The following is a 25,833-nucleotide window of genomic DNA, read 5'->3' on the forward strand; positions in this document are numbered from 1 at the left end:
TGGCTATGGCCGGCTGCCGAGGCTAGCCTCTCTCCAGCAAAATGAGCCTGGATTCATCCACTCCTTTTGTCTCTCCCCTTTGCTCTGTGGTGCCAGCAGGAGGAAGAGGAGCAGAAAAACTGTTGCTCCATTAATCAGGAAGCCTCTCTCTCTCTAGAGTGGTGGTGATGGTGTCCCCCAGGGGCACCTGGCAATGTCTGGAGACATTTACGGCTGTCCCGACTGTGTATGTCTGTGTGTGTGTGTGTGTGTACTACAGGCCTCTGGTTCCTGGAGGCCAGGGATGCTGATACACAACCTGCAATGCACAGGGCAGCTCCCACAAGGAAATTATTCAGCCTCAAATTTCAACACTGCAGAACAGGTCAGGGAGTGCAAGCTACCTCCTGCTCTTTTCAGCAGGTGCAAGGTGCACAGGGAGAAGCAGGTGGGTGAGGTGGGAGGAGGCTGGAGCCAGACCCAGCGTCTGTGGGGTGCAGGAATATCGTGAGGTGACGAGGGGCCCAGCGGTGAATGATGGGGAGGGGTGCACTACGGCAGGCCGCCAGGGGCGGTTCCACCAAGAAAGTGACATCTGTGAGGGGCATTCAGGCAAAGGGGCCGCGAGAGGGTAGGTGCGGCCCACGGGCGGGCGGCACTGAGGCCGGGCCTGCAGGGGAGGCGGTGTGGCCAGCGGACTCTTGTGGGGCGGCAAGGGAAGGGAAGAACCACAGGGCTGCACAGGTTCCGAGGGGGCCTAGTGGTCCGCGTTTGCCCTTGGGTGGGCGGTGGGACTGGGAGGACAGGAGAGGAGCGCGGGGCAAGCCCCTAAGAGGCCTGAGGGGTGGGAGGGAGAGGACGGCTTCCCATACGCCCATTTAGACCAGAGGAGAAGCGGACCCACTTTGAGGGCTGGATTCTCAGCCGATCCGGCCTCAGCTGTGGGTCCACGCGGCTCAAGGACCAGGGAGGAACCCAGGTGTGCGGCTGCGCTGATCGGCGGGCTCCGGACCTACCTGGCTGGCCTGGGGACCTGGGAAACCCGGTGCGGTGGGGAGACCGCAAGCCTGGTCAGGGGTCCCGCTCCCAATGGGGCGGTTCTCCTGTGAGGAAGGCGGAGCTCAGGGCGGGTAGCCCCGGGGACCGGGTCTCTCGCGGGGGTGTGGCCACGGCCTGCCAAGGCCCCGCTGCGGCGCGCAGGGCACGGCCCGGTGGGCGGGGCCTGCTGTGGACGCACAGAGGTCTGCAGCGCGCGGGGCGGAACATCCCGAGGAGAGGGCGCGGCTGGGAGCGCGGGGCGGGGCCTTCCGAGGAGACGGCGAGACTGGGAGTGTGAGGCAGGGCTTCCCACGGAATGGGGGCGCGGAGCCGGTCCTCCCGAGGAGCGGGCGCGGCTGGGAAGGCCGGTCGGGTCCTCTCGAGGAGCGGGCGCGGCTGGGAGCGCGGGGCGCGGCCTCATGAGGAGAAGGGGCGGTGGGTCCTGGGGCGTGCCGGAACCCTTGAGGAAGAAGCGCTGGTCTTCTGGAGTATGACCACCGGAGCCGGCCGGGCCTCGGGTTGGGGCGGGGCCTCAGGGGTGGGGTTGGGACTTCGGGATGGGTTCTCCAGAGGTGAGAGCTGGGGTCGTAGGGTGGACCGGCATCTGCTGAGGAAAGGGAGCTGCTTGGAGCGCGGGGCGAGGGACTCACGTGGAGAAGGCGTGGGCCCGATGGCGGGCGGGGCGGGGCCTCAGGAGGAGCGGGTGCAGATGCTAGGGAGGGGCGGGGCCCCTGGGATGGGGCGGTGTCTCCCGAGGAGTGGGCGCGGCTCGGAGCGTGGGACTCCTGAGGAGAGAGCGCGGCTAGGGTGCATCCGGGGCGGGGCGGGACCAATAGCGCATACTTAAGCGGCCGGGGCGGGTACCGGCATCCCGCCATGGCTCTGCGGCGCGTCTTGCCCGCGCTGCGCCCCTACATTCCCCGCTTTGCGCCGCTGTCCACGGCGCCGGCCGCCCGCGAGCAGCCCGCCGCGGGCCCAGGGGCCGTGCCAGGACGTGGGTCGGCCAGGGCAGTGCGGCCGCTGGTGCCCGCCGTGGACTTCGGCAACGCGCAGGAGGCGTACTGCAGCCGGCGAACCTGGGAGCTGGCGCGCAGCCTGCTGGTGCTGCGCTTGTGCGCCTGGCCCGCGCTGCTGGCGCGCCACGAGCAGGTGCGCGGGGTGCAGGCAGGGGCGCGGGGCTTCTGCCCGTCCCGGGAGCCTTTACGGAGCTTCCTGGCGTGAAACGGGTGCCTCCCAAGCATCTCCTGGAGCAAGGGAAGCCAGGAAGGGAGGTGTTTCCTGCAGTCCCTTTCTGAGATCGCGAAGTTTCCTACTTCTCGATGTCTACCAACTAAAAACAATGGTCGTTTTAATATTTACGATATATACCACTTGTGGGAATACAGAGTTATCACTTGGAATTTAAAATGGAGTATTCTTCATGTTGACACAAGAGAAGCCTGGTGTAGGGCTCATAGCCTGGGACCCCAGAGTTCAATCCCCGGGACCCAGCCGCTTCCCAGACACGGCCACTCTGAGAACACTGTTGGGGAAAAATGGGAAGCCCCTCAAACGCCCAGCTTTGAACTCACCCATGGTAACTTTAAAAAGTGTCAGGGTTTTTGGTGGCGGTGGTGGGGGGCAACAAGCAGAACACTGTTTTAGCCGTATCAGCCTAGGGGTACTAGAGATGACGGTTATCTCCAGGTGACCCTGGGAAGAGTTTGCAAGGTTCCGCTTTTTGGCGCCAGGGGGTCTGGTGGTGTTGATTTCTCAGGTGAGACTGTACAGAGGTCGGGGGCTGCACCCCTGGCCTCAACAGGAGGCGGGGGAAGGCGGGGGACGGTGTGAGATGAGAAGCACTGAGCCACACTTGAGCTTAGGTGAGGCCTCGGCGGGTGTGAGGTGAGGGCAGGGGTCCACGAAATCAGAGTCAGATGCTGTTGGCCCGAATCCCATGGGGAGCGCCAAGGTCAGCCTAGGACCCGTGGTGGCGGGAGTGCGGAGGTTGGTGGAGGAAGAAGGAGCTGAACTGGACAGATGGAGGGCTATGGGAGGGCATTGCTGTGCTTGTGCACACAAGGATGTCTTAAGGTCAAGTTTTGGCCATAAAGAGCCCCGGCCAAGGAGACAGGAGGGCGAGAAGGGACATCCCAGGTAGAGGAACTGGCAAGGTGAGGGACGGCGATGTGGAGGCTTTGGGGAGTGCCCACATCTAAGGGGCATCCCAAAGGAGGAGCCAGTGCTGGTGGTGCTGCAATAGGAGGAGGAGGCAGCAGGGCAGGAATGCCAGGGGAGGGAGTGGCCAGCCACAGGGCAAGGACGGGCATTCTAGGTGGCAGCTGAGTGGGACAGAGACTAGCCGTGCAGAAGCCATGCCCACCTTGTGGCCAGGATGTAGTGGGGGCTAGGAAGGCACCAGGTCAGGTTTCTTTTTTCTTTTTTTTCTTTTTCTTTTCTTTTCTTTTCCTTCCTTCCTTTTCTTTCTTTCTTTTCTTTTCTTTCTTTCTTTTTTTTTTTTTAATGGAATTCGCTCTGTCACCAGGCTGGAGTGCAGTGGCGCGATCTCTGCTCACTGTGACCTCCACCTCCCTGGTTCAAGCGATTCACCTGCCTCAGCCTCCCGAGTGGCTGGGATTACAGGCACGTGCCACCACACCCAGCTAATTTTTGTATTTTCAGTAGAGACAGGGTTTCATCATGTTGGCCAGGATGGTCTCAATCTCCTGACCTCATGATCTGCCCACCTTGGTCTCCCAAAGTGCTGGGATTACAGGCATGAGCCACTGTGCCCAGGGAGCTGGTGCCGCATCTTCTGCCTGGGAATCCCTTCCTGACACAGCCTCTGGGGGCCAGAGATGGGGGGAGCAGGGCTCCAGGGGTAGAGAAGCTAGAGGTCACTAAGGCCCAGTGTCCTTCCGTGTTAGAAACACCTGACCCTGCACAGCCCCATGCTGGCCCCAGCAGCCCTCTGTCAGGGGCAGCGGGTCCCAGGCCTGTTTATGTTTTTGTTTGTTTGTTTCAAATGAGACTGGGTCTTGCTCTGTTGCCCACGCTGGAGTGCAGTGGTGTGATCATAGCTCACTGCAGCCTAGACCTCCTGAGCTCAAGCCATCCTCCCACCTCAGCCACTTGAGTAGCTGGGTCTACAGGTGCATGCCGCCACACATGGCCAAGTTTTTTTTTTTTAATTTTTATAAAGAGGAGGTCTCACGGTTGGGCGTGGTGGCTCATGCCTGTAATTCCAGCACTTTGGGAGGTGAGGCTGGTGGATTGTCTGAACTCAGGAGTTCAAGACCAGTCCGGGCAACACGGTGAAATCCTGTCTCTAATAAAATACAAAACATTAGCCAGGCATGGCGGCAGGTGCCTGTAATCCCAGCCACTCGGGAGGCTGAGACAGAATTGCTTGAACCCGGGAGGCAGAGGTTGCAGTGAGCCGAGATCACTCCACTGCACTCCAGCCTGGGTGACAGAGTGAGACTCCGTCTCAAAAAAAAAAAAAAGAAAAAAGAAAAAAGATGAGGTCTCACTATGTTGCCCTGGTTGGCCTGGAACTCCTGGGCTCAAGTGATCCCCCCACCTTGGCCTCCCAAAGTGCTGGAATTACAGGCGCACACTACCACACCCAGCTAATTTTCATATTTTTTGTAGAGATGGTGTTTCACCATGTTGCCCGGGCTGGTCTCAAACTCCTGGCCTCAAGCGAACCTTCCACTTTGGCCTCCCAAAGTGCTGGGATGACAGGGCATACCACTGCATCTGGCCCTTCTGAGCAGTGCTTGGAAGCCACCTCCTGACGGGGGCTGGGGGTCAGAGTGGCCAGCTGAATGCTGGGCCATCAGGATGAGGGGCGTCTTCTCCTCGTCCATTGCCTGTTCTCCTGGGGCAGATGTAAGGGGAAGGCCCTGCACTGGGGTGCCGTTAAACAAGATGAGTTGGTAAGATCTGCTTTCACTTTAAAGGAACATTTCTGGTTGTTGCTTGGAAAGAAGTGTCAGGGGCAAGAATGCTGCAGGAGGGCTGGCCTGGAGGGCAGGGTGGGACTGCGGGCTGGCTGCACGGGGGCAGGAGCCTGCGCTTGCATCAGAGGTTCCTGGGAGACTCAGGCTCTGGGGCAGAGGCCTGAGCAAGGGGGCCTCGCTGGCGTGTCTCTGTCTTAGCCACGCTCGGTGTTTCTGGGTCCTGTGACCCATGTGTGAGCAGCCTGTGGTGCTGGTGGCACAGGGGAGGAAACCGAGGCAGGGAGCCTGTGGGGGCTGCTCGGCAGGGGACAGGCAGCTCCTGTGCCCACTGCTGTCCCACACCTGCATGGAAACACAAACCCCGCCACGGAGCCCCCTCTCATCTCTACAGGGCCTCCAGAGCGCCATGTGCAAGGACTTCATGGGCGGGGTGGGGTGGGGTCAGGAGCCTGCTGTGGGCTGGCCAGGCATGGACACCAAGCTGGAGGTGGCGGTGCTGCAGGTGGGGCAGCCTTTCCCTTCCCCACTCCTGTGGCTTGTGAGGGGGTGGGCACCGTGGGGGTGCACAGGGGGCATGGTGGGCAGTGGTCGGAGGTGGTTTTGAGAACTCACCCAGGGCACATGGCTCACTCTGCAGCTGCTGGGGTTGGCCTGGTGGGGAGGAGGAGGTCGGAGGGACTCTGAACAGAGAGGGGAGATGCTGGCAGGAGGGCTGGAGACCCAGGCCTGCAGGGCGTGGGCGTGCATCAGCAGCCGGGTGGGAATAGACCTGTCTATGCAGTAGAAACAAACCAGACATGGATCCTGTTCTTACTAACGATGTAATAAAGGCAGAAACAGCACCAGAGGCCAATGGGTGGGGGGAAGGATAAAATGTGAGCGAATGGGGCTGATCCAGGCCTTCTCACTTCTCAAGGAAAGTGTTGCAAAGATGGGCATCGCATCCGGGGCTGAGATTGAGGACTGGTTCATGGCGGAGACCCTGGGAGTGTCTGGGTGAGAGCAGCCCCCAGGCTGAGAGGACACGAGCATCAGCCATGGTTCCAGCCAAGCCCCAGGGACGTCTCCCAGTCCTGGCTGCCCTGCCTGAGAGGGTGGGCCTTGGGATGACAGTGCTGAAGGAACTGCTTTTCACACAGCAGGACTTGATGGCCTCAGGAGTCCCTGAGGCTGGGGCTGGGCTGGGCAGGGGAGACACAGGGCCAGCACAGACCCCATAGAGGGCTCTTTATAGAATTATCTGGGTCCAGAGCAAAGGTGGCACTTTCAGCCCTCCCTGGAGTCCACGCCGGCAGGTGAAGGATCAGAGAGCCCCATGCCCCATCCTTGGGGCCAGGGGCTGGGACCAGATCACCAGGAGCCTCCAGTTGAAGTGGGGAGGTGACTGGGGTGGTGCAGTAGTGAGCCATCCCCTCACACACTGTCAGGCTTGCCCACTGTGTCCTCCCTGGCCCCCCGGAGCTGTGTCCGCCTCCTGCCTGGCTGCCTATGCTCGGCCCCTCCACAAGCCCAAAACAGCCCTAGGGTACTCAGTGTTTTCAGAGCCGCCTAGATGCAGGACTGTTTGTGTTTTGGTTTTAAATTTTTTAAATTAATTTATTTTTTATAGAGACCAGGTCTCACCATGTTGCCCAGGCTGGTTTCAAACCCCTGGGCTCAAGTGACCTGCCCGCCGCAGCCTCCCAAAGTGCTGGGATTACAGGTTTGAGCTACTGCACGCCACTGGTTTTAAATTTTTAAACAGAAAACAATATTTACATTTCCTCTTTTTTTTTTTTTTTTTTTTTTTGAGACGGAGTCTCGCTCTGTCACCCAGGCTGGAGTACAGTGGCGCGATCTCTGCTCACTGCAAGCTCCGCCTCCTGGGTTCATGCCATTCTCCTGCCTCAGCCTTCTCTGTCTTTTAAAACTGAACACCGAGGTGGGTTTTGTGGTGGTTGGTGAATGGACAGGTTTGGGCCTGGATCCCCCACCCGACCCTAGCACCCACAGGTGGGGGCGCCCCCTCTGCTGATGTGCCTCCTCCCTCAGCACCGTGGACCTGCTGGACTGGAGCAGCCTCATCGACAGCAGGACCAAGCTGTCCAAGCACCTGGTGGTCCCCAATGCACAGGTAACACCTCCGCTCCTCAGTGAGGCCCAGCTCAGCAGGGCGCTGGGCTAAGAAGGGAATTCAGCCTGCCACGTGTGTCTCTTGTTGCCTACCCTGGGAACTTAACATGACCAAGATCACTGCACCCTATGGCCCCACAGACCCCCTATGGTCCAGGGGGAAAAAAAGACAAACCCACTAGTGTCCACAGAGTGCTTGGTGGGACAGAGACCCACGTGCAGCCTTAAAACACCACAAGGAGAGGGGGTCTGGGGGCCTTCCCCAAGTCATCTATCTTGTGCATCAGGTCACCCCAAACTTCAGAGGCCTAAAACGGCAGCAGCCACTCTGCTTCTGCCTCATGGTTGTGGGGTTGACAGGGCTCAGCTGGGCAGTCCTCCCCTGGGGTCTCCTGGGTAGCTGTACTCACAGAGTGGTGGCGCTGGGACCTGGGGGAGGCGCCCACTCACATGTCTGGGAGTTGGTGCTGGCTGTGGCTTGGGCTTTTTCCCAACATGGCAGCTGGGCTCTAAGGGCCAGTGTCCCCTGAGACGTGAGAGCCAGGCAGAAGCTGGGTGACCTTTTCCTGCCTCGCCTCAGAAGTCACATGGTGTCTTTTCTGGCAAGTTCTGTTTGTTAGAAGCATGTCACCAGGCCAGCCTGTATACAGCGGGGAGAGGAATGAGACTTATCTGCCTGTGGGAGGGGGGCCCAGGACCTGGCAGACTGCTTGAAACCACAGCTTAAACTGGAATTCGAAGAAAGAACAGAAGCACCTTCAGAAAACATCCTGCAGAGGCAGCTTTCCATGACACATCTAGCCCCAGTCCACTAAGGGCCCAGCCTCAAACTTAGAGCCCCCGACCCAGAGCCTCGGGGCGCAGTGCATACAGTGTGGCTGTGCACCAAGACCACCAGCTGTTGGAGACTTTAGCATGGTGTAGCAAGGGATAGAGTGGTACTGTTTGTGCCCAGTGAGGCAAGGCTGCTGGGGCCAGCAAAGGGGTGAGCGGGAGGCCCTGCGGGATGGGTCCCCACGGCCTCTGAGCACCAGCTCCTTGAAGGCCTTATCCTGGCAGTTGCCCTGGTCCCTGGCTACGTGTCAGCACGTGCTGCACAACTGCCCTGTCTGCCTGTAGCCAGGGGTCTTCCTCCTGGGCCCTCTTCCTGCTCTGGGCGGAGCCCTTCTGTTTGATGATTGGGTGGTCAGTGTTCACTTCCTCAGTGTCACATGGGAGCTGCAGTGGGCCCTCCCACAACGGTGGGGCCTCTGTGAGAACTGGGGAGGCTGTTAGAGTACACACTTTGGAGTGCAGGCCTGGACTGAGCCTGGGGCCCACTGACATGGGCACTGAGCTCCCTCCTGGTACCCCCAGGGCCCGCGTAGGGCAGTGCACTGGCTGCGTTGGAGGTTCCGGGGCACTGTGCTGCTTGTCCAGGTGGCCCTCCCTCCCAGCCCTGCATGAGAGGGTTCCCGTGGGCTGGGAACACTGAGAGAGGTTTAGCCTGGGCCTCAGGGTGGCACTTCCTGGCCCTCGGTGTGGCCTGACCATGTGCTGTACCCCCAGGCAGGACAGCTGGAGCCCCTGCTGTCCCGGTTTGCTGAGGAGGAGCAGCTACAGATGACGAGGATGCTACAGCGGATGGATGTCCTGGCCAAGGTGAGCTGTCCCGCTCGGGCAGAGGGCTGGGGCCTTGGGGACCCGGGACTCATGCAGAAGAGGGCACCTGCCTCACTTGAGCAACAGTTGCTCCTACTCTCCCACCCCCTGCGCCTCTCAGAAAGCCACAGAGATGGGCGTGCGGCTGATGGTGGATGCCGAGCAGACCTACTTCCAGCCGGCCATCAGCCGCCTGACGCTGGAGATGCAGCGGAAGTTCAATGTGGAGAAGCCGCTCATCTTCAACACATACCAGTGCTACCTCAAGGCAAGCCCCCGCTCAGCCCCTCCCTGCCTGCCTTGGGGCTTGGAGACCCCACAGGAGGGGCCCCTCTCATCTGAGCTCCCTGGCATTTGCCTGGTTTTACACTCAGCACCCACCAGGGAGCTCACGGGATGGAGGAGGGAGTGGGCCGTGCCCCCAAGGGGTTGTTGGGGTCTTCTGCAGCACAGCTCACCCAGCGGGCCCCAGGGTCCAGGAAAGAGCCCCTTAGATGGTGGTCACAGCCAGGCCTGCAGAGGAGGCCGAGGCCAGGGTGACTGCCTCAGAGTAGCAAGAAAGGCCCGCTGCCCGCAGCCTCTCCCCTGGTTCTCAGAACCAGCCAAGAGTGTCTAAAGAGCAAGAGGAAGACAGCGATCTTTATGAGGGTCCACTAGATGTACCCGACACCCCAAACTTGGAAGGTGTCACATGACCATTTCCTCCAGCGTGTTTTCAGTTCAGCGCCCCTAAGAACCTCATGAAAGCTTTGGGCCCTCCCCGGAAAGACTCATCCACGATGTCACATGTATTCAGGGAGCCCACCCTAGCCTGTGGGCCCCAAACTGCTCAGAGATGTTAGCAGGTCCAGGGGTGAGCCGGGTGCCCAGAGGACACAGGGTGGCATGGGGAGGGGGTCCAGGCAGGAGCATGCAGTACGCACCCCTCCTGGTCGGCCTGGGAGTCTGGAGCACATGATGGCTGCTGGCGCCTGGGCTGCTCCCATAGGGCTGTCCACAGGCCACAGAGGAAGGTGCAGATGTCCCCACTGCCATTGCTCCTTGGAGACAGAGGTTGGAGAACCATCCTCACCCACACCTGGTCCAGGTGCCCTGAGCTGCACCTCCCCAGGCAGCTGCTGCCCAGCCCTGGTGACTGCACCTGGGCCCAGGAAGGCCCCATCCTGCTGTCACTTGGGCTTGCCCAGGCTCCCTGTGACTTTTGGCCGTGGCCCCACAGGATGCCTATGACAATGTGACCCTGGATATGGAGCTGGCTCACCGTGAGGGCTGGTGTTTTGGGGCCAAGCTGGTGCGGGGTGCACACCTGGCCCAGGAGCGAGCCTGTGCAGCAGAGATCGGATATGAGGACCCCATCAACCCCATGTACGAGGCCACCAACGCCATGTACCACAGGTGCGCAGCTCTCCCACCCCTCTGTCTTCTCAGGGCAGGGCGCCAAGAAACCAGGCCTGAGGGAGAGGCTTGGAGACTGACCTTGTCAGCCACATGTGTCCCCAGGTCAGAACTGGTATTTCCTCAGCTTTTATGTCATGTGTTACTTTTTCAAAAGCATTAAGGTTATTCTTTTATAAATATAGAAAAGCCTATTGAACAAAGCAAAATTGGCCACAGTTCCCTGAGCCTGCTCCTGCAGACACTTACATCCAGAGATGTGCATGAACACCCGGTCCTCCCCACCCTGCAGGCTCAGCCTGTTTGCTTTTCAGTTCACACAGTGGGATCGCCCATCAGCTGTTCTGCACCTGCTTTTACTGCTCTAGTTTCTTGGTGATCTTTTCATGTAGCACAGGCTGGCCAACCATGGGCTTTTCCTCTTAGAGGCGTGTGTGCATGCTGCAAATTCAGAGAGACCCCAAGTGTCTCCTGGTTGGCTCCCCTCCTGCAGCCGCTGTGCATGTCGTGCCACAGCGCACGCATTTGTCTGTGTTGTAGCGTGTCCTCTGCCCGATGTGTTTTTCATTTCGCGTTCCATCTGGGTCCTCTTGTGTGGGCTTGCAGAGTGGTGCTGTTAACAGCCAGCATGGGGTGCCCGGGGCTATGTGTCCAGCATCTTTGATCTTACTGGTTTTCAGTCTGGTTATTGTAACAGGGACTCGCTGGACATACTGTCACCCTCTGTGGTACACACGGGCTGTCAGGGGTTTTGTGTCTGAGGATGCAGCTGTCCTAGGTTGCTGGAAATGGAATTGCTGGGTCAGAAAGAACGTGCACGTGGTCAAGCCTGCTGAGTGACCTCGCTGCAGGAGGGCCGTACTGCTCGGGTTTCCTGGTGCACCGGGATGCCCACCCCCACTGTGCCCTACGGGGACCTGCTTCCCTTTTATTTCCTTTCAGGGCCAGGGGTGCACTGTACGATCCCTCCCCAGACGCAAAGCTGTGTCTGTCATGAGGCTTACGGGCATGTTTGGGCTGGTCCCCAGAGTCACGGCACGTTTGATGCAGGGACGCTGTGCCCCAGCTGGTTCTGTGTGAACTGTCTGGTCCCAGACATCGCTTTTGCTTGGTTGCCGGTCGTTCTTTTTCATGAGGTGCTGGGAGGGGCAGATGCTGCTCCTGTTCCTCCTGATCCTGTGGATACACTTGGAAAGAGCCAGCTCACTGGATGGATCTGGGTCTGCCCTCGGCCTCCTCTCTGTGCAGCTGGTAATGAGAGGTGCAGGCGACCACAGGCCTGGAACTGGGCTCACATGGCACTCTCCACAGGTGCCTGGACTACGTGGAGGAGGAGCTGAAGCACAACGCCAAGGCCAAGGTGATGGTGGCCTCCCACAATGAGGACACGGTGCGCTTCGCACTGCGCAGGTAGGTGTGCCCCACCCTGCACCGAAACCCCAACCTGAGCCGTTGTCTCCTCCGGCTGGGGAGAGGTGGCAGCAGTGCAGAGCTCAGGGTGGGCAGAGTGACCTGCTGGGTGGTCGGGCATTTGTGGGGAAAGGCTGGTGAAATGAGCTGGAGGGTGGCTTCAGTGGGCAGGCCCAGGCCCGCTGGCGTTCTGGACATCGGACTGTGAGAGCACAATGGCTCTTTGCAGTTACGTTGGTTTTTAAAATTAACTTTTTTTTTTTAGATAGAATCTCGCTCTGTCACCTATGCTGGAGTGCAGTGGCGTGGTCTCAGCTCACTGCAACCTCTGCTTCCCAAGTTCAAGCAATTCTTCATGCCTCAGCCTCCCAAGTAGCTGGGATTACAGGCATGTGCCACCACGCCTGGCTAATGTTTTGTATTTTTAGCAGAGACAGGGTTTCACCATGTTGGCCAGGCTGGTCTCAAACTCCTGGCCTCAAGTGATCCTCCATCAGCCACTGTACCCAGCCTTTTAAAAATTAACATTTGACTTATTAAACTTCACAATTAAAAAACTAAATTTCATCAGGGTATTCGGATGGCTCCTGAAAGGTACAAATGTAGTGTTGGAGCCCAGTCCCTCAGGAGGCCTCCACAGCGCTGCCTCATTTATAAGCAGTTCCCTTAACATTTTAACTACATCTGGAATGTAACGGTTTGTTTTCTCTTTAAACATTTGTCCCATGGAGCACAACTTCGGTAAAATTCTAACAAGTCAAATGCAGAAGTTAGGTGAAGTCAGTTCTTGGATACTCCTGTACTGTCACCCTGGTCTTATCTCATGCCTTAGCCCAAGCTGTGCACACAATGGGGTCCTAGGTCCCCCTCCCCTCCCAGATTCCGCCTTCCCAGGGATGGGACCCCCTAGAACCCTCGGGGGCCTGGGCAGTGGCCTCGCTGGCTCTCGCCTTCCTAGGAGCTGAGCAGGAGCTCCACTCTCAGCAGGGCAGGGTGCCCCAGATCCATGACTTGTGGCACGAGGGGGCTCCCCAAGAAGCTGTGAAGCCACAGGGCAGGCTTGGGGCCAGGGCTGCAGCCAACAGGACACATCCTGGTGCTGCTCGGGGAGCTGACTCACGGCTCTGAAATCATTCAGTGATGCCCACATTCAGCCTTTGTTCATGATGCTGCTACTTTTTCATGGCCTGAAATTGCAGCACACCCATTTTTGTGCCCTGATCCTCTGCTAATTGTCATAGATGTGTCGGTGATGGGACAGACTCACTTTCTCCACACGCACAGGCCTGGTGGCCAGCAGTGCCCAGCACTCGGGAGCTGGACAGACTCACTTTCTCCACACGCACAGGCCTGGTGGCCAGCACTGCCCAGCACTCGGGAGCTGGACAGACTCACTTTCTCCACATGCACAGGCCTGGTGGCCAGCACTGCCCAGCACTTGGGAGCTGGACAGACTCACTTTCTCCACACGCACAGGCCTGGTGGCCAGCAGTGCCCAGCACTCGGGAGCTGGACAGACTCACTTTCTCCACACGCACAGGCCTGGTGGCCAGCACGGCCCAGCACTCGGGAGCTGGACAGACTCACTTTCTCCACACGCACAGGCCTGGTGGCCAGCACTGCCCAGCACTCGGGAGCTGGACAGACTCACTTTCTCCACACGCACAGGCCTGGTGGCCAGCACGGCCCAGCACTCGGGAGCTGGACAGACTCACTTTCTCCACACGCACAGGCCTGGTGGCCAGCACTGCCCAGCACTCGGGAGCTGGACAGACTCACTTTCTCCACACGCACAGGCCTGGTGGCCAGCAGTGCCCAGCACTCAGGAGATGGACAGACTCACTTTCTCCACACGCACAGGCCTGGTGGCCAGCAGTGCCCAGCACTTGGGAGCTGGACAGACTCACTTTCTCCACACGCACAGGCCTGGTGGCCAGCAGTGCCCAGCACTCGGGAGCTGGACAGACTCACTTTCTCCACACGCACAGGCCTGGTGGCCAGCACTGCCCAGCACTCGGGAGCTGGTGGGGGGTGCTCTCAGCTTGTCATCAGGACTCCCAGCCTCTGGGTGGACTCTCAATGCTGGTGGACTCACAGCCTGACTAGACACATCACCATCCAACTCCGAAAGGACAGCCTGCCCTCAGCAGGGCTTCCTCTCTCCAGCTTCGCCCTGGCACCTGTCTGTCCCTACTATCTTGCTGTGGCAGTGGCTTCCCCAGTGGACACAGCTTCCCCCTCCCGAGTGGCAGCCGGGCTCTCTCCTCTTGGCCCCAAGGGCCCTGTACCGGGCTCCCCCAGTACCATGCTCACATCCCTGCCTGAGAGGCTGGACCCCTGCAGGCTTCAGCTCTGCCCCTGCTGTGGGTGGCTGGGGAGCTCTGGGGAGCTGGGGTCCCCTCCCATGGGTAAGTGGTTCTAGACTATGGCAGCTGCTCTGTCCTGTGCTGGGCCCAGACTGCCACACCACCCACCCTCAAACAACCCGAGTTGGCTTTGGCCAAGGAACAAACCAGCCCCAAACTTAGAGGCTGGAACAGTGGCATGTTCTGTAGGCCAGGGGTGGGCTGGCTCAGCTGATGCTTCTGCTGCTGGCTGTGCCTGTGTCCCTCCTGCGTCTGTGATCTGGGGCCGGTGGGGCCTAATGAGCTCATTCATGGCTGGTGTAGTAAAGGAGACTGCATCCTGGGTCCAGCGTCCCACAGGCCAGCCCAGGCTTGGGCACGTGGTGGGCTCAGGCTTCCAGAAGGCCCGGAGAGGGCAAGCCTCTGCTTGTGTCACCTTTGGTACCTCCCTGTTGGCCAAAGTGCCTCACGAGGCCAAGCCCAGATGCCAGGTGGAGTGAGCCACTGTCCTGCGCTGGGAGGAGCCACAGTCACATGGCAGAGGCTGTGCACACCAGCAGGGGAGGGGGCAGCCAGCAGTGGCATCCGGCTCTCGGGTTCATGTCCTGGGGTTGAGGAAGACACAAGATGGAAGCCAGGGCGATGTGGCAGAGATGGGTGCCTGCTTTAGACTGGGTGGTCCCGACACTGGAGCCCAGCCCAGGGATGGAGGGAAAGGGCCTCTGGCCGATGGGTACTCTGGGAGCCAGGGCTGGGGCAGGTGGAGAACAGGGGAGGTGAGGCCCTCGGGGAGGGAGCGGGAAGCACAGCACAGGCCCCGCCAGTCACCCGGGTGATGCGTGAGCAGCAGGCGGAACTCGCCCCAGGCTGGGGGCCCCAGTGCTGTGCAGACCAGCGAAGTCGGGATACCTGGATATAGTAAGCTGGAGATGAAACTTGAGAACTGTCACTGCGTGGATATTTCAAAACCTGAGAATCTTTGTAAGACGCTATATGGGGTGGTGTGAAGACAGAACAGAGTTGAGGGCCCCACCCCAATATCTGAACAGTGCTAATAGATATATAATGCAAGCCACAACTGTAATTTAAAGTTTTTTGGTAGCTATGTTAAAAGATAAAATGAATTTCAAGAATACATTTTAATTAACCCAAAATATACAAAATATTACTTCAAATTGTATTCAAGTTGATTTTAGAAAAGCAATGCGGCATCGTGCATTATTTTTCTAGAAAGTCTCCTAAATCCCGTGTGTATTTGACATTTGCAACACATCTCGATTCAGAGCAGCCCCCTTCCGAGGACTCGGGCTGGTGGCAGCTGTGTGGGACACAGCAGCTGTGGGGATGGGGCAGAGCAGCGGCCCACAGAGGGCGAGGGCAGGGGCCGGAGACCAGTCATACCACAGAACCCTGGAGGGGCTTGAGGAAGGGATGGCAGGAGAGCTGAGGAGCTTCTCTGCCCTGTGGGGCAGGCTGCTGGGTGGGTCAAAGCCCCACAAGGGCTGCACCTCCAAGAAGGGAGGTAGAGGAGAGGTGGGAGAGAGGAGGGTAGGGAAGGCAGGAGGGGGGCCTTGTTGGCTAAGGGCTGAGGCCTCCCCAGGGAGAAGAGTAGGGCAGCCCAGCAGAGTCCTGCTGGGAAGAGGCCTCACTGGGAGAGGGCCGGGCAGAGCCTATACCCCAACCCCACCTCAAAGGGGATAAAGTCTGGAGAGTGTAGATGGGGGACCTGGGGTGGCAGGACAGGGTCAGAGCTGGGACAGGGGCCCTGTACCCCTGCACCGGGGACAGTGTCCTGGAATTAGCCCTCAGCTCCTGGCTTTACCTGCACAGGATGGAGGAGCTGCGCTTGCATCCTACTGTACTTTGGACAGCTGCTAGGCATGTGTGACCAGATCAGCTTCCCGCTGGGTGAATGGGGCCCTCCCTGGTGCGATGGAGTGTGGTGCTGGGCCTGGGCCTCATGGCGTATCTGCCCGCATGCAGGCCAGGCCGGCTACCTCGTGTACAAGTATAGGGCTGTAGGTGCTGTCATACGTGTCCCGCCACGCCCTGGAGAACAGCAGCCTCGTGAAGGGCGCCCGTCGGGAGCGGCAGCTGCTGTGGCTGGAGCTCTTGAGGTGGCTCCGAACTGGCAACCTCTTCCATTGCCCCACCTAGCACCCACCAGCCCACCCTCAGCCTCCAGCACCCCCCGCCCCCGCCCAGGCCATCACCACAGCTGCAGCCAACCCCATCCTCACACAGATTCACCTTTTTTCACCCCACACTTGCAGAGCTGCTGGAGGTGGAGTCAGGTGCCTCCCGGCCCTGCCAATGGTGGGGGCACTCAGGTGTGGGCTGACCCTGATACCTGCCTGGGATAGCCGCTGGTAACTGTTAGGAACTTTCCTCGGATGTGTGGGCCCAAGGCCCCCACCTCTGTGACCCCCATGTCCTTGGACCTAGAGGATTGTCCACCTTCTGCCAAGGCCAGCCCACACAGCCCGAGCCCCTCGGGGAGCAGTGGCTGGGCTGGGGAGGCCTGCCTGGTCAATAAACCACTGTTCCTGCAGCTGAGAGCCCTTTGCCCTCACACAGGGTCAGCTCTGGGCAACAAAGAGGGAGTGGCTCAGACAGGGTCAGAGAAGTCTCATCCCAAACTCTGGCTTCCAGCATCATCTGTTCCTGGAGGCCAGGCCCTGCACAGACCTGGCCACCCAGGGTGCTGGACACCCCCAACCCTGACTCCACAAGGACCCAGCAGGGCCCATGGGCCCAGGCCAGCACGGAGGGGACTCATGCAGATGCAGAGGCCAAGCTCCCCAGGTGGGCCTGGCACGCCTCCCCGCAGGGCTCCTCCTCAGGCCATTCCTGCCACCCTGAGTCCTCTATCCCAGTGACCTGCATCAGGCTCCTCCTAGTGGTTCCCACAGGACACTGACCAGGCTGCAGCAGGCGCATACTTGCACTCCGGGCCTTCTCCCATGCTCTCCAGCCCCCAGCCCCACAAAGCAGGCTGGATGTGGTCCTCATGCCCTGGGGCTTGGATGGGGGCCCCTGTACAGATGGCAGTGACAGCATCCTGGGACCAGGGCTGGGGCAGGAAAGGCTGGAGGGTCCCAGTCTCCATGCAGGGGGAGGGGTGGTGGGCTGGGCACACAGCCCAGGAAGGGGCCCCCAGGTAGAGGCCTCTGCTGCAACAGAGGTGGGGGCCCTACCAGGGCCCCGGTTATGGCAGAACCTGCAGCTATCACACAAGCCACATGCGGGCCACACTGAGGCATCTTTATTTCTCTGGGTCACACAGAGCTTGGGCCTGGGAGCCTCTCCTGCATGGGGGCTGCAACTGCCAAGGGAGCGGCTGAGACCAGAACAAGCACTCGGGTGGGCCTCAGTGCAGGTTGGGATGTGCCCGGTGGAGTAAGGTGTGAGAACCCCCAGCCTCACTCTCTGCCTGGCCCTGAAGCAGACAGCAGCAGGCTGGCCCAGCCTCCCCTTTATGAGACTATCCTAGGGTTTGACAGCAAGTCCCAGATGAAGGGTGACAGGCAGCTGGGAAGGCAGTGGCCAAAGGTCAAGAAGATGAATTTTGTCCAGACTTCTGCTGCCTGTGGCTATGGTGGGACAGGGCTGCCTTTCTGGTCACACTGGGCAGCAGGCGACTGCCAGGGACCTCCCAGTCCCAGGGCTGCATTCCCTGCCCGGCAGCCCCTCTGCTGCAGCTTTCGGATGAGTTCCAGCAGGTTCATCTGCAGCATCAGCTCCTGGGATACAGAGGGGCCCCATGAAGGCCAGAGTGACCCCCAGGCCCCTTTCATCCCGGCCCAAGGGTTCCAGGCAGTGAGCCCACGGGGGCGACCATCCTGTGAAGCCTGGTCATGGCCTGCCAGGACAGGGTGGAATCTGAGCTTCTGCCCCCAACAGGGCCACTCGGAATCTGAGCCTCTGCCCCCAGCAGGGCCACTCGGAATCTGAGCCTCTGCCCCCAGCAGGGCCACTCGGAATGGCATGCGGGAGGGAAGCAGAAGAGGGCCCTGTGTGGCACAGCAGGCCTGGGGAGGGTGGGCAGTGCCCATGGCTGGCTGGCTCACCCTCCTGTAGGGAATGGGCCTGGCCTCCGTGCTGGGAATGGCACAGAAATCCCTTCCAGAGCCTCAATCCTTCCACTTCACCCCCACACCCTGAGCCTGGCTCCCCAGGGACCAGCAGTAAAACCCCAGATGGAATGGGGCCCAGGGGCACTCGGGCTAGGGCAGAGCAGGCCCAGGCACTGACCTGTGGGTTGGTGGTCACGTAGAAGCCAGCCACCCCCGCCTTCTCCAGTGTGCTCTGCTGGTCAGCCACCTTCCGGTCCAGCTCCAGGACGATCTTCTGATCCATCGCCCGCTGCTCCTCACGGATCCGGTGTTCCACGGCCTGCCACGGGGCCGGGGCGTGGAGGGGGAGAGGTGAGGGCAGCTCTGCCATCAGGGGGCGGGGAGGTGAGGGCAGCTCAAACACATGCTCCTGCTGCCGTCCCCAGTGGCAGCAGCTCTGACACCACCGGTGCATCCTCACCACACCCAGGCCTCTCCTCGGCCATGTGAACCCCTGAAGGGGGCCCCAAGGGGCTTCCACGAATGCCCTGACTTGGGACTGCCTTAGGACCACACACACATCTCCACAGGCACACCCTGTCCCATGGCTTGTTGGTTACATGCCAGTCTCTGGTTGTCCCTGTGCTCCCTGGGAGAAGGATGGGCCCCCTCCTGGCCCCATCACCCTACCATTGCCTTTGTACCCCCCTGAGGCCACCTGCTCTGTGGAGGCCCAAACCCACGAGGAGCTGCTATCCAGGGGAGCACTGGTGGGTTCTCACCCTCCACCCAGCCCCAGCACACTTGGTATCCGCAAGGAGGAGCCACCTGGTGGGACTCACTAGGCCTCCAGTGTCCCACTCAGGCCCAGGACAGCCACCCATGCCTGAGCCCCCACACCCCTTCAGCTCAGCCCAGTCAGCAGAGCCAGGTGGTGCCCACAGGAGAGCTGGGCCGGCCACCCTGCCTGCGCCCCCAGTACCTCTAGTTCTCGCTGCTGAGCCGCCTGAACCACAGGCAGGTTGTGGGGCCGGCAGGCCTGCTGGGCTTCCTGGTGCTTCTGCCGCAGCGCCTGCCTGAGCACTGGGAGGGATGAGAGCCCGTCAGCAGGCGGTGGGACTCGGCAGCAGCCCTCACCCATGGGCACCTGCCTTACCAACCCAGCAGAGCAGCCAGGCCAAAGGGGTGTCTGCACTGGGGAGGACGCCAGCCTCCTCCATCCTCCCACCCCACTGTCATGGCAAGTCTCCAGGGGACTCCAGAAGGTGCGGGGCACTGAAAGAGAGTGGGGTGGGGAAGACTGGCCAGGTGGGGCCAAAGCTGCAGCCTCAGACCCAGGGCAGCTGGAGGAGGCAGGCGGGAGGGAGGCTGCAGTCTGAGGGCTTCAGGGCCCCCGTGGCCACAGGCCATGAGACATCTACTCAAGTGTCAGAGACCACCTCAGGCAAAGGCATGGGAAAGGAGCAGGAGGAGCGGGGTCGCTGACCCTGGGCGTGGGGCCTCTGCCTACCAGGGGTGTGGTCGGGCCCTCCACCCTCAGTGCTGCCCTTCAGGGTGGACAGCCCCTCCCTCATTTGCAGCTCCCAGCCCCCGCACAGCGCCAGAGGGAGAAGGGTGGGCAGACCTGGGAGGCCCAAGTTTGGGATGAGCTTGGGGTGCCATAAGCCTGTGAGGCTCTGAGGGGCTCACCCTCAGCCACCAAGTAAAGCTCCACGGTCCTTGCTAAACTGTGCACAAACACAGATGTGTGCAAACTGTCTAGTCTGAAGGGAATGTACAAGGAAGCGATCATGGGACATAAACCACCATGAAACAGAACATGCAGCACCCCACAGCTGGCGCCAGTGACCAGTAAGTGCCAAATGGCTACAGCTACCCAGGAGGGAGGGGTCCCTGGCCAAAAGAAAAGGTGAAACCCAACACTCTGTTCCTGGGAAGAGCCCTGATGTTGCAGCTCTTCTCTGGTGGCCAGTCCCCAGGGAACTCCAGGGCCCCTGAGGCTCCCCTGCAGGTAGCCTGGCTCCCGCTGTGCCTACAGCCTTCCCCGATCTCCTGTCTCTTCACATTCTGTACACACCTCGACGATGGTATTTACCAAAAGCCCCCCTCAAGACAGCTCCATAACACAGGGAAGCAGGGAAATGTCATCTCCTTCACTCTACTGATCAAACATTGCTACAAGTGCCAGGTCCACTACCAGATTCCACTAGATAGGCAACCAAAAGGCAAGAAGAGAGCCACGCCGGCTGCCTGGGCAGAAGGGGCCTGGCCTTAGACATGACCAGGGAACACAAAGGAGGCAGGAGCAGCCAGTCGCCCCTGCCAAATCAGCAGGAGAAGCAGAAAGTCAATGCAGGCATGCCTGCTGCTGGTGGAACCAGGGCCTGGCCCAAACCTTCTGAAGCACAAACAGCATTGGGCCCAGGCAGTTACTGAAACTCCCCATCCTGCTATAAGGAACTATAGCTCTGTGGAAAAATGGCCGATTCCAGGACTGAGACACGGAGAAAACAAGAAAAGATGAGCCTGAACACATACCTGAACCAGAAAGCAAGAAAGTGCTCACAGAATGATGGGGCGGCATCTAAAGGTGCCTGGAGCGCCCCCAACTGGCCACACATGGCACAGTCTGGGCATTAAGGAATAATGAGCCATGCGCTTGGGATTAGTAAACTGCATGCATCTTACAGCTCAATAAAATTTTTAAAAAGACAATCGCCCAGACATTTAGGGGAAGAAGTAATGCCAATTCTACACAAACTCTTCTGGAAAACTGAAGAGGAGAGAACACTTCGAAACTCATCCTATAAGGCTGGCAAAAACCCTGATACCCAAACCAGATATTACATGAAAACTATAAACCACAGTTTATCATGAACATAGACCAAAAAATTCTTAAGATTTTAGCAAATCAAATCCAGCGTACATAAAAAGGATACTACAGCACGACCCAGTAGGATGGAATTCAAGTGACTGTAATTCACTGTAGTAATAGAAAATGATTCACCACGTGATCATCTCAAGAGCTGCCAAAAAGGGAACTGCCAAAATCCAACATCCATTCTTGATAAAAACACACCAATCCTGGAGCAGATGGACACTGCCTGCCTTCTGGGGAAGGGGGCCTTGCACTGCTAGGATAAATTTTTGCCACATTAAACCTGCTTCTAATCAGGCTTCTACCAGCAGTCCAGTGTACAGGAAACCCAGAGAGTGGAGAAGCAGGTTAAATGCAAGAGGAAGCATTTCGTCTGATAGATCAAGAGCAGGGCATTCTATAAAATTAGAATGCCCTGGACTCTACAAAAAAGTCAATGCCACAATAAATGTTGGGGACTGTTTCAGAAGCAAAGAGACCAAAGTAACCAACTGTAGTACATGAACTTGGACTGGATCCTTACTTATAAAGCAACAATTTGCCACAAGTTTGGTACCATGATGTGGCCGTGCACTGAAAGTCAGGAGACACCCGGAACAGTTAATTTCTCAGGGGGCTACCTTCTGCAGCTGTGTAGGAAACCGCTTTTGTTCTAGAGCACTTGCTCCCAATCCAAGGCCAAGGTTGACCCCACCACCCAGGTTGTCTGGAGGCATTCTTGGTTTTCAGGACTAGGGAGGGTACCCCTGCCATCCTGCAATGCGCAAGACAGCATCTCACCAAAAAGACTTACCCAGCCACAAATGTCAGCATGGCTGGGTTGAAAATCCTGGTCTCCAGGAATGCTGAAGACTCTTGGTGAATGCTATGCTGTCACATGTATATATTTTGGGATGTCAAGAACTAGAGCAAAACGTTAACTACTGAACTTTAGGTGAAGAGCACAAGCGTATGCACTATACTATCTTTTCAGCTTTTCTAAATGTTTTAACTTCTAAAATAAGAAGTTTGGGAAAAATAACAAAGGTGGAAACTGATGGTGCAGGGGGACCTGCCCTATATAATTTGCAGGAAAGGGCTCCCAAGCCCACCAAGCAGGCCTGGCTCAAGTGGGAAGCTCTTCGGGTTTGGGAGGGCGCCACAGGAGACAGTGCTTAGGAATTTGATGTGCAACTGGAATGAGGCCCTGCGAGGCCTGAGAGGGAACTGACCCTGAAAGACGCTTGCTGCACAACTGTCAACAGACTTCCAACTACTGAGGGGCAATGCTGCTGCAGTCAGCGCCACCACCAGAGTCTGCCTGCAGGCCAATCAGGCACCGAGGCCTAGGGCCATCCTGTCTGGAAGCCCGTGGGGCACAGGGAAGCCCGAACAGGGAGTTTCTGCTAAGAAGGTGGGTGCTGCGCAACTGAAAACAAAACTGGTTGGACCCATTGATCACCAAAAAGGCGCTGTCTCAGTCTCTGCGCCCGTTGATTTTGTTAATCTTAGAGACCTCTTCCGAACACTCCCAAGGAAGGAGCTGATCTGCACAGATACCAAGAGCTGCCCGGAGGCGCCGACCCGGAGGAGGCGGCACCTCATCCCGCTGCCCCCGCGCACCTCGGTGCTCGTTCTGTAGGCGCAGGCGCTGGTTGTACAGGCTCTTTTCGGTGAGGTGCTGGATTTCCAGTAGCCCCTGCACGATTTCGAACACGGTGCCGTCGAGAAGCGCCAGGGCCAGGTCGCTGAGCGTGGTGTAGGACAGGCGCTGCTGGAATGAGCTGCGGGGTAGAGGAGCGCGGTGAGCCCCGGCGGGACACGAAGCCGCCTCCGCAGGCCGCCGCCCGCCCCGCCTGCGTACCTGGGCAACTCCTTCACCAGGCTCTGTAGCGCCGACAGCAACTGGTAGTGTCGCTCCTGCTGCCGGGCACCGTCCGCCACCTCCTCCAAGGCGCCCGCGTAGCGCTCCATGGCGCGGACGCCCGCTAGCCGCCGGCGGCGGCGACGAGCTCCCCCAGCTTCACGACATCCCGAGCGCGGCGCGTCCCGCCCCTTTTCCGATAGTCCCACGCGCGGCGCGCTCCGCCCCCTTTTACGACAGTCCCTAGAGGGCCGGGCCGCCTGCCCCGCCCTGCCCCGCGCCCCGCCGCTTGCTTATTCAGGAGGCGCGCCCCGCCTCTCTGCGGAGACTCCAAGGAGGGTTTTGCTCAGCCCAGGCTCGCACCTGCCTGCTCCCCGCGCGACATTAAAGGCGAGACTCCGCCGCCTGGATATCGCAGGACCACGGAGAATCCCACCGGCCCTTGCTGAGTCATTGCGGGCCGAGGTCCGGGCTCCGCGCCGGCGCGCCTGCGAGGTGGACTATCCCGGTCACCGGCCTTCCCAGAGGCAGGGGTCTCGGGCCAGAGCCCACAGGGCCTGGGTCTAAGGCACCATCCGCGGCCGAGCAGTGGCGCTGGGGTCTGTCTGCGTCCTCCCCGCCCCCGGGGTGAGACAGACAGGATCGCCCTAGAGCCTCTGGGCCAGGACAGTCGGAGCCAGAGTCCCCATCTGGGCCTCCGTGGCCCCCAGCCCGTGAGCCCAGACTGCGCTCTCCCCGCTCCACAGGCCAGCTGCTGGGCCGGGGCTGGGGGGCTTCTGGTGGCTGGGGCTGAACCGTCTAGGAACAGGCTTTAATAGGAGGGGCTCGGGTGGAGGAATGGCTCCTGCAAAGGCCCTGCCAGAGTCAGGTCAGGTGGGTGGGCGAGAGGACCAGTGTGGCCAGGCTGCGGAAGCCAGCACAGGAGACAAGGGCGGGTGCTGTGCATTACAGAGGCTGCTGGGGGCTTGTCCATAGAGCAGCAGGGGGCACGGAAGGGCTTGGGGACGCAGACACGATCAGACTTGCATTTCACCAGGCATTCTTTAGCTGCCTGCTGGGTGGCTGGGCTGTGTGAGATGACCCTGCTTTGACCAGGTTAGGAATTATGACTGGTTTCCAGAGAGAACATTGGTTAGTAATTGGCTATGGGGAAGAGGGGGCGTTGAGCCGACCAACTGGGGTCCCCCTGAAGTGCCAGCAAAGTGTCTGGTTTTCTCCAGGATCTGTTTCCTCAGTCCCTGGCAGGATTGGCTCCCCTGCACGCCATGTCCTTGTGGTCCCTTCCAGACAGAAACCAGGCGTGAATAAAGTGAATAATGACAAGCGCTCAGGCCACTGCCGTGGAGGGTGGTCCACAACCCAGAGCTGATCATGCGCCGGGCACCCTGGCCTCCAGGTCCCTCAGAATGGCAGGAGCTGGAGGTGGGACTCGAGATTGTGGGAGCTGAGTCTGTAGTGAGTGACCAGGAGCCAGCTGGGGCTGGGCTTGGTCACTGTCACCTCCCCCGGAGGTCGTGAGTGGGATGAGCAGCTGGGTGAAGACGCCTGCCTGTTTCACCAGTGTCCCTGCCCTCAGTCCCCCAGTCCATGAAGGGTGTCTGTGTGGAGACTGGGAGGATATAGGGCAGCCCCACGTGATGATATGTCTGTGGCCAGCTGGGCAACACTGTCGCCAGCTCCGGGGTCTGCCAGGTGGGGTGGGGGCTGTGAGCCACAGCAGGAGCAGGCCAGGCCTGGGTTTGGACACCTGCTCCTCTGCCTTGTCCGGGTGCTGATGCAGGAAGGCCCCTTCTCCAACCCTTGGTGCAACGTCTGACCTGAACCAGCTTCCCCAGCCCAGCAGCACTGCTCCCCTAATGTGGATGTCGACCTAAAGAAACAAACTGAACCACAGTTCATATAGAGAGTTTGTCTGGGCCAAGGCTGAGAGAGCTGCCCAGGACACACCAAGTTGCCCTGGGAGTGCTTCATTCAGCCTTATTACAAGCAAGTTTTTAAAGACTGAAGGGGACAAGGAGTGGGCTGATATGAAGTCAGCAGGAATTCTGACTGCTTTCCAGAGAGAACCCTTAGTGACTGGCTATAAGGTGTTGGACTACTGGGTAAGAGTTATGGTGTCCAGCGTATGGCTTTTTATGTCTACTTGGTGTCAGTCTGGAACCCACAGAGCAATTGGCTTCAAGAGGTCGTTAGCTCAAGTAGGAGTGGGATGTGACTGCTGTTTCATTCCAGTGCCTCTCTGGGCCAGATAATTAAAGGGAGCTCACATTCCTCAGATAAAAAAGTTCCTTTCGCATTAGGAGAAATACCTAATGTAGATGATAGGTTCATGGGTGCAGCAAACCACCATGGCACGTGTATACCTATGTAACAAACCTGCACGTTCTGCACATGTACCCCAGAACTTAAAAGAATATATATATACACTTTATACATATATATATAAACTTCCATTGTGCGCACACACACACACACACACACACACACACAAAGTTCCTTTTCTTTTTCATGGACATGAGCAGTATGTCACTCAGGCATGGGGACTCCTGGGCCACCTCTGGGTCTTCAGGGAGGGCTTGGTCTGGAAGGAGGGGTCTCATCCTCCAGAGCCCCAGGGATGGGTGATGTATGTGTAGGAATGGGGGAGCTGGTTCGCAGACGTGCGTTTCCCCTGTGTGTGTGGACATGATGGGCCCCATGGCTCTTCCCGTCGGGTGGTATCCACCGAAGGCCTTTGCTCTGCGGCCACTGTCCACCTCCACTTGGCCTCCCAAGTCCACCAGGCTGGCTGGTGACACCTTGGGTTAGTGTGGGGTGACTGGTGTGTGTTGGGGAGCTGTAGGTCCCCTGTCTCTGACAGAGCTGTGTCTGGGCAAACACCAAGGTTTGAAGGAGTGGGTGCCTGTGTGTGTGTGTGTGTGCGCACGTGTGGCAAAAGGCTTTGCTGCATGCCTTTTGTGTGGCTCTTTGTCACATGTGCCTTTCTGTGTTTCTCTGTGAGTTTTCATGTGTCAGGTTGTGTGTCTGTTGTGTGGGCGGAGAAACAGCTCTGCCGTGGGGCCCTGAGCCATTGCAGGATCCCCATAGGCCATGTAGAGGTGCACACAGCACCTGACCTAAGCCTGCTCCTGCCAGAACATCAGGCTGCACCCAGGCCACCGCTCACTCTGTCTGTCTCCCGAGACTGTTCCTC

The 25,833-nt window shown here is 59.0% G+C and overlaps 2 protein-coding genes across 6 annotated transcripts; one reads left to right on the forward strand and one right to left on the reverse strand.

Moving 5' to 3' along the window:
- Positions 1-1,273: 1,273 nt before the first annotated feature.
- Positions 1,274-15,044, forward strand: LOC100994912 (proline dehydrogenase 1, mitochondrial-like). Of its 4 annotated transcripts, none has more exons than XM_063603226.1 (8): positions 1,274-2,166; positions 5,878-5,957; positions 6,993-7,074; positions 8,622-8,714; positions 8,836-8,982; positions 9,934-10,109; positions 11,421-11,519; positions 12,761-15,044. In XM_063603226.1, exons 1-8 carry the CDS (start codon positions 1,894-1,896, stop codon positions 13,623-13,625), a joined length of 1,815 nt encoding a protein of 604 aa, XP_063459296.1. In that variant the 5' UTR covers positions 1,274-1,893; the 3' UTR covers positions 13,626-15,044. The 4 variants fall into 4 exon arrangements, with proteins under 4 accessions (XP_063459296.1, XP_034808183.1, XP_034808181.3 ...); XM_034952292.3 differs by lacking the exon at positions 1,274-2,166 and adding an exon at positions 2,175-5,463 and having other exon boundaries at positions 11,785-15,044; XM_034952290.3 differs by lacking the exon at positions 1,274-2,166 and adding an exon at positions 2,175-5,463.
- A 2,063-nt stretch (positions 15,045-17,107) lies between these two features.
- DGCR6L (DiGeorge syndrome critical region gene 6 like) lies at positions 17,108-22,853 on the reverse strand. 2 transcript variants are annotated; one of them, XM_034952240.3, is made up of 5 exons: positions 22,641-22,853; positions 22,400-22,560; positions 18,902-19,002; positions 18,119-18,259; positions 17,108-17,607 (listed from the first exon to the last, which is right to left on the reverse strand). In XM_034952240.3, the coding sequence occupies exons 1-5, from the start codon at positions 22,748-22,750 to the stop codon at positions 17,458-17,460; spliced, it is 663 nt and encodes a 220-aa protein (XP_034808131.1). In that variant the 5' UTR covers positions 22,751-22,853; the 3' UTR covers positions 17,108-17,457. The 2 variants fall into 2 exon arrangements, with proteins under 2 accessions (XP_034808131.1, XP_063459298.1); XM_063603228.1 differs by lacking the exon at positions 17,108-17,607 and having other exon boundaries at positions 18,120-18,303; positions 22,641-22,844.
- Positions 22,854-25,833: the final 2,980 nt, after the last annotated feature.

This window comes from Pan paniscus, chromosome 23 (genome assembly GCF_029289425.2).
Source record: "Pan paniscus chromosome 23, NHGRI_mPanPan1-v2.0_pri, whole genome shotgun sequence".
NCBI lineage: Eukaryota > Metazoa > Chordata > Mammalia > Primates > Hominidae > Pan > Pan paniscus.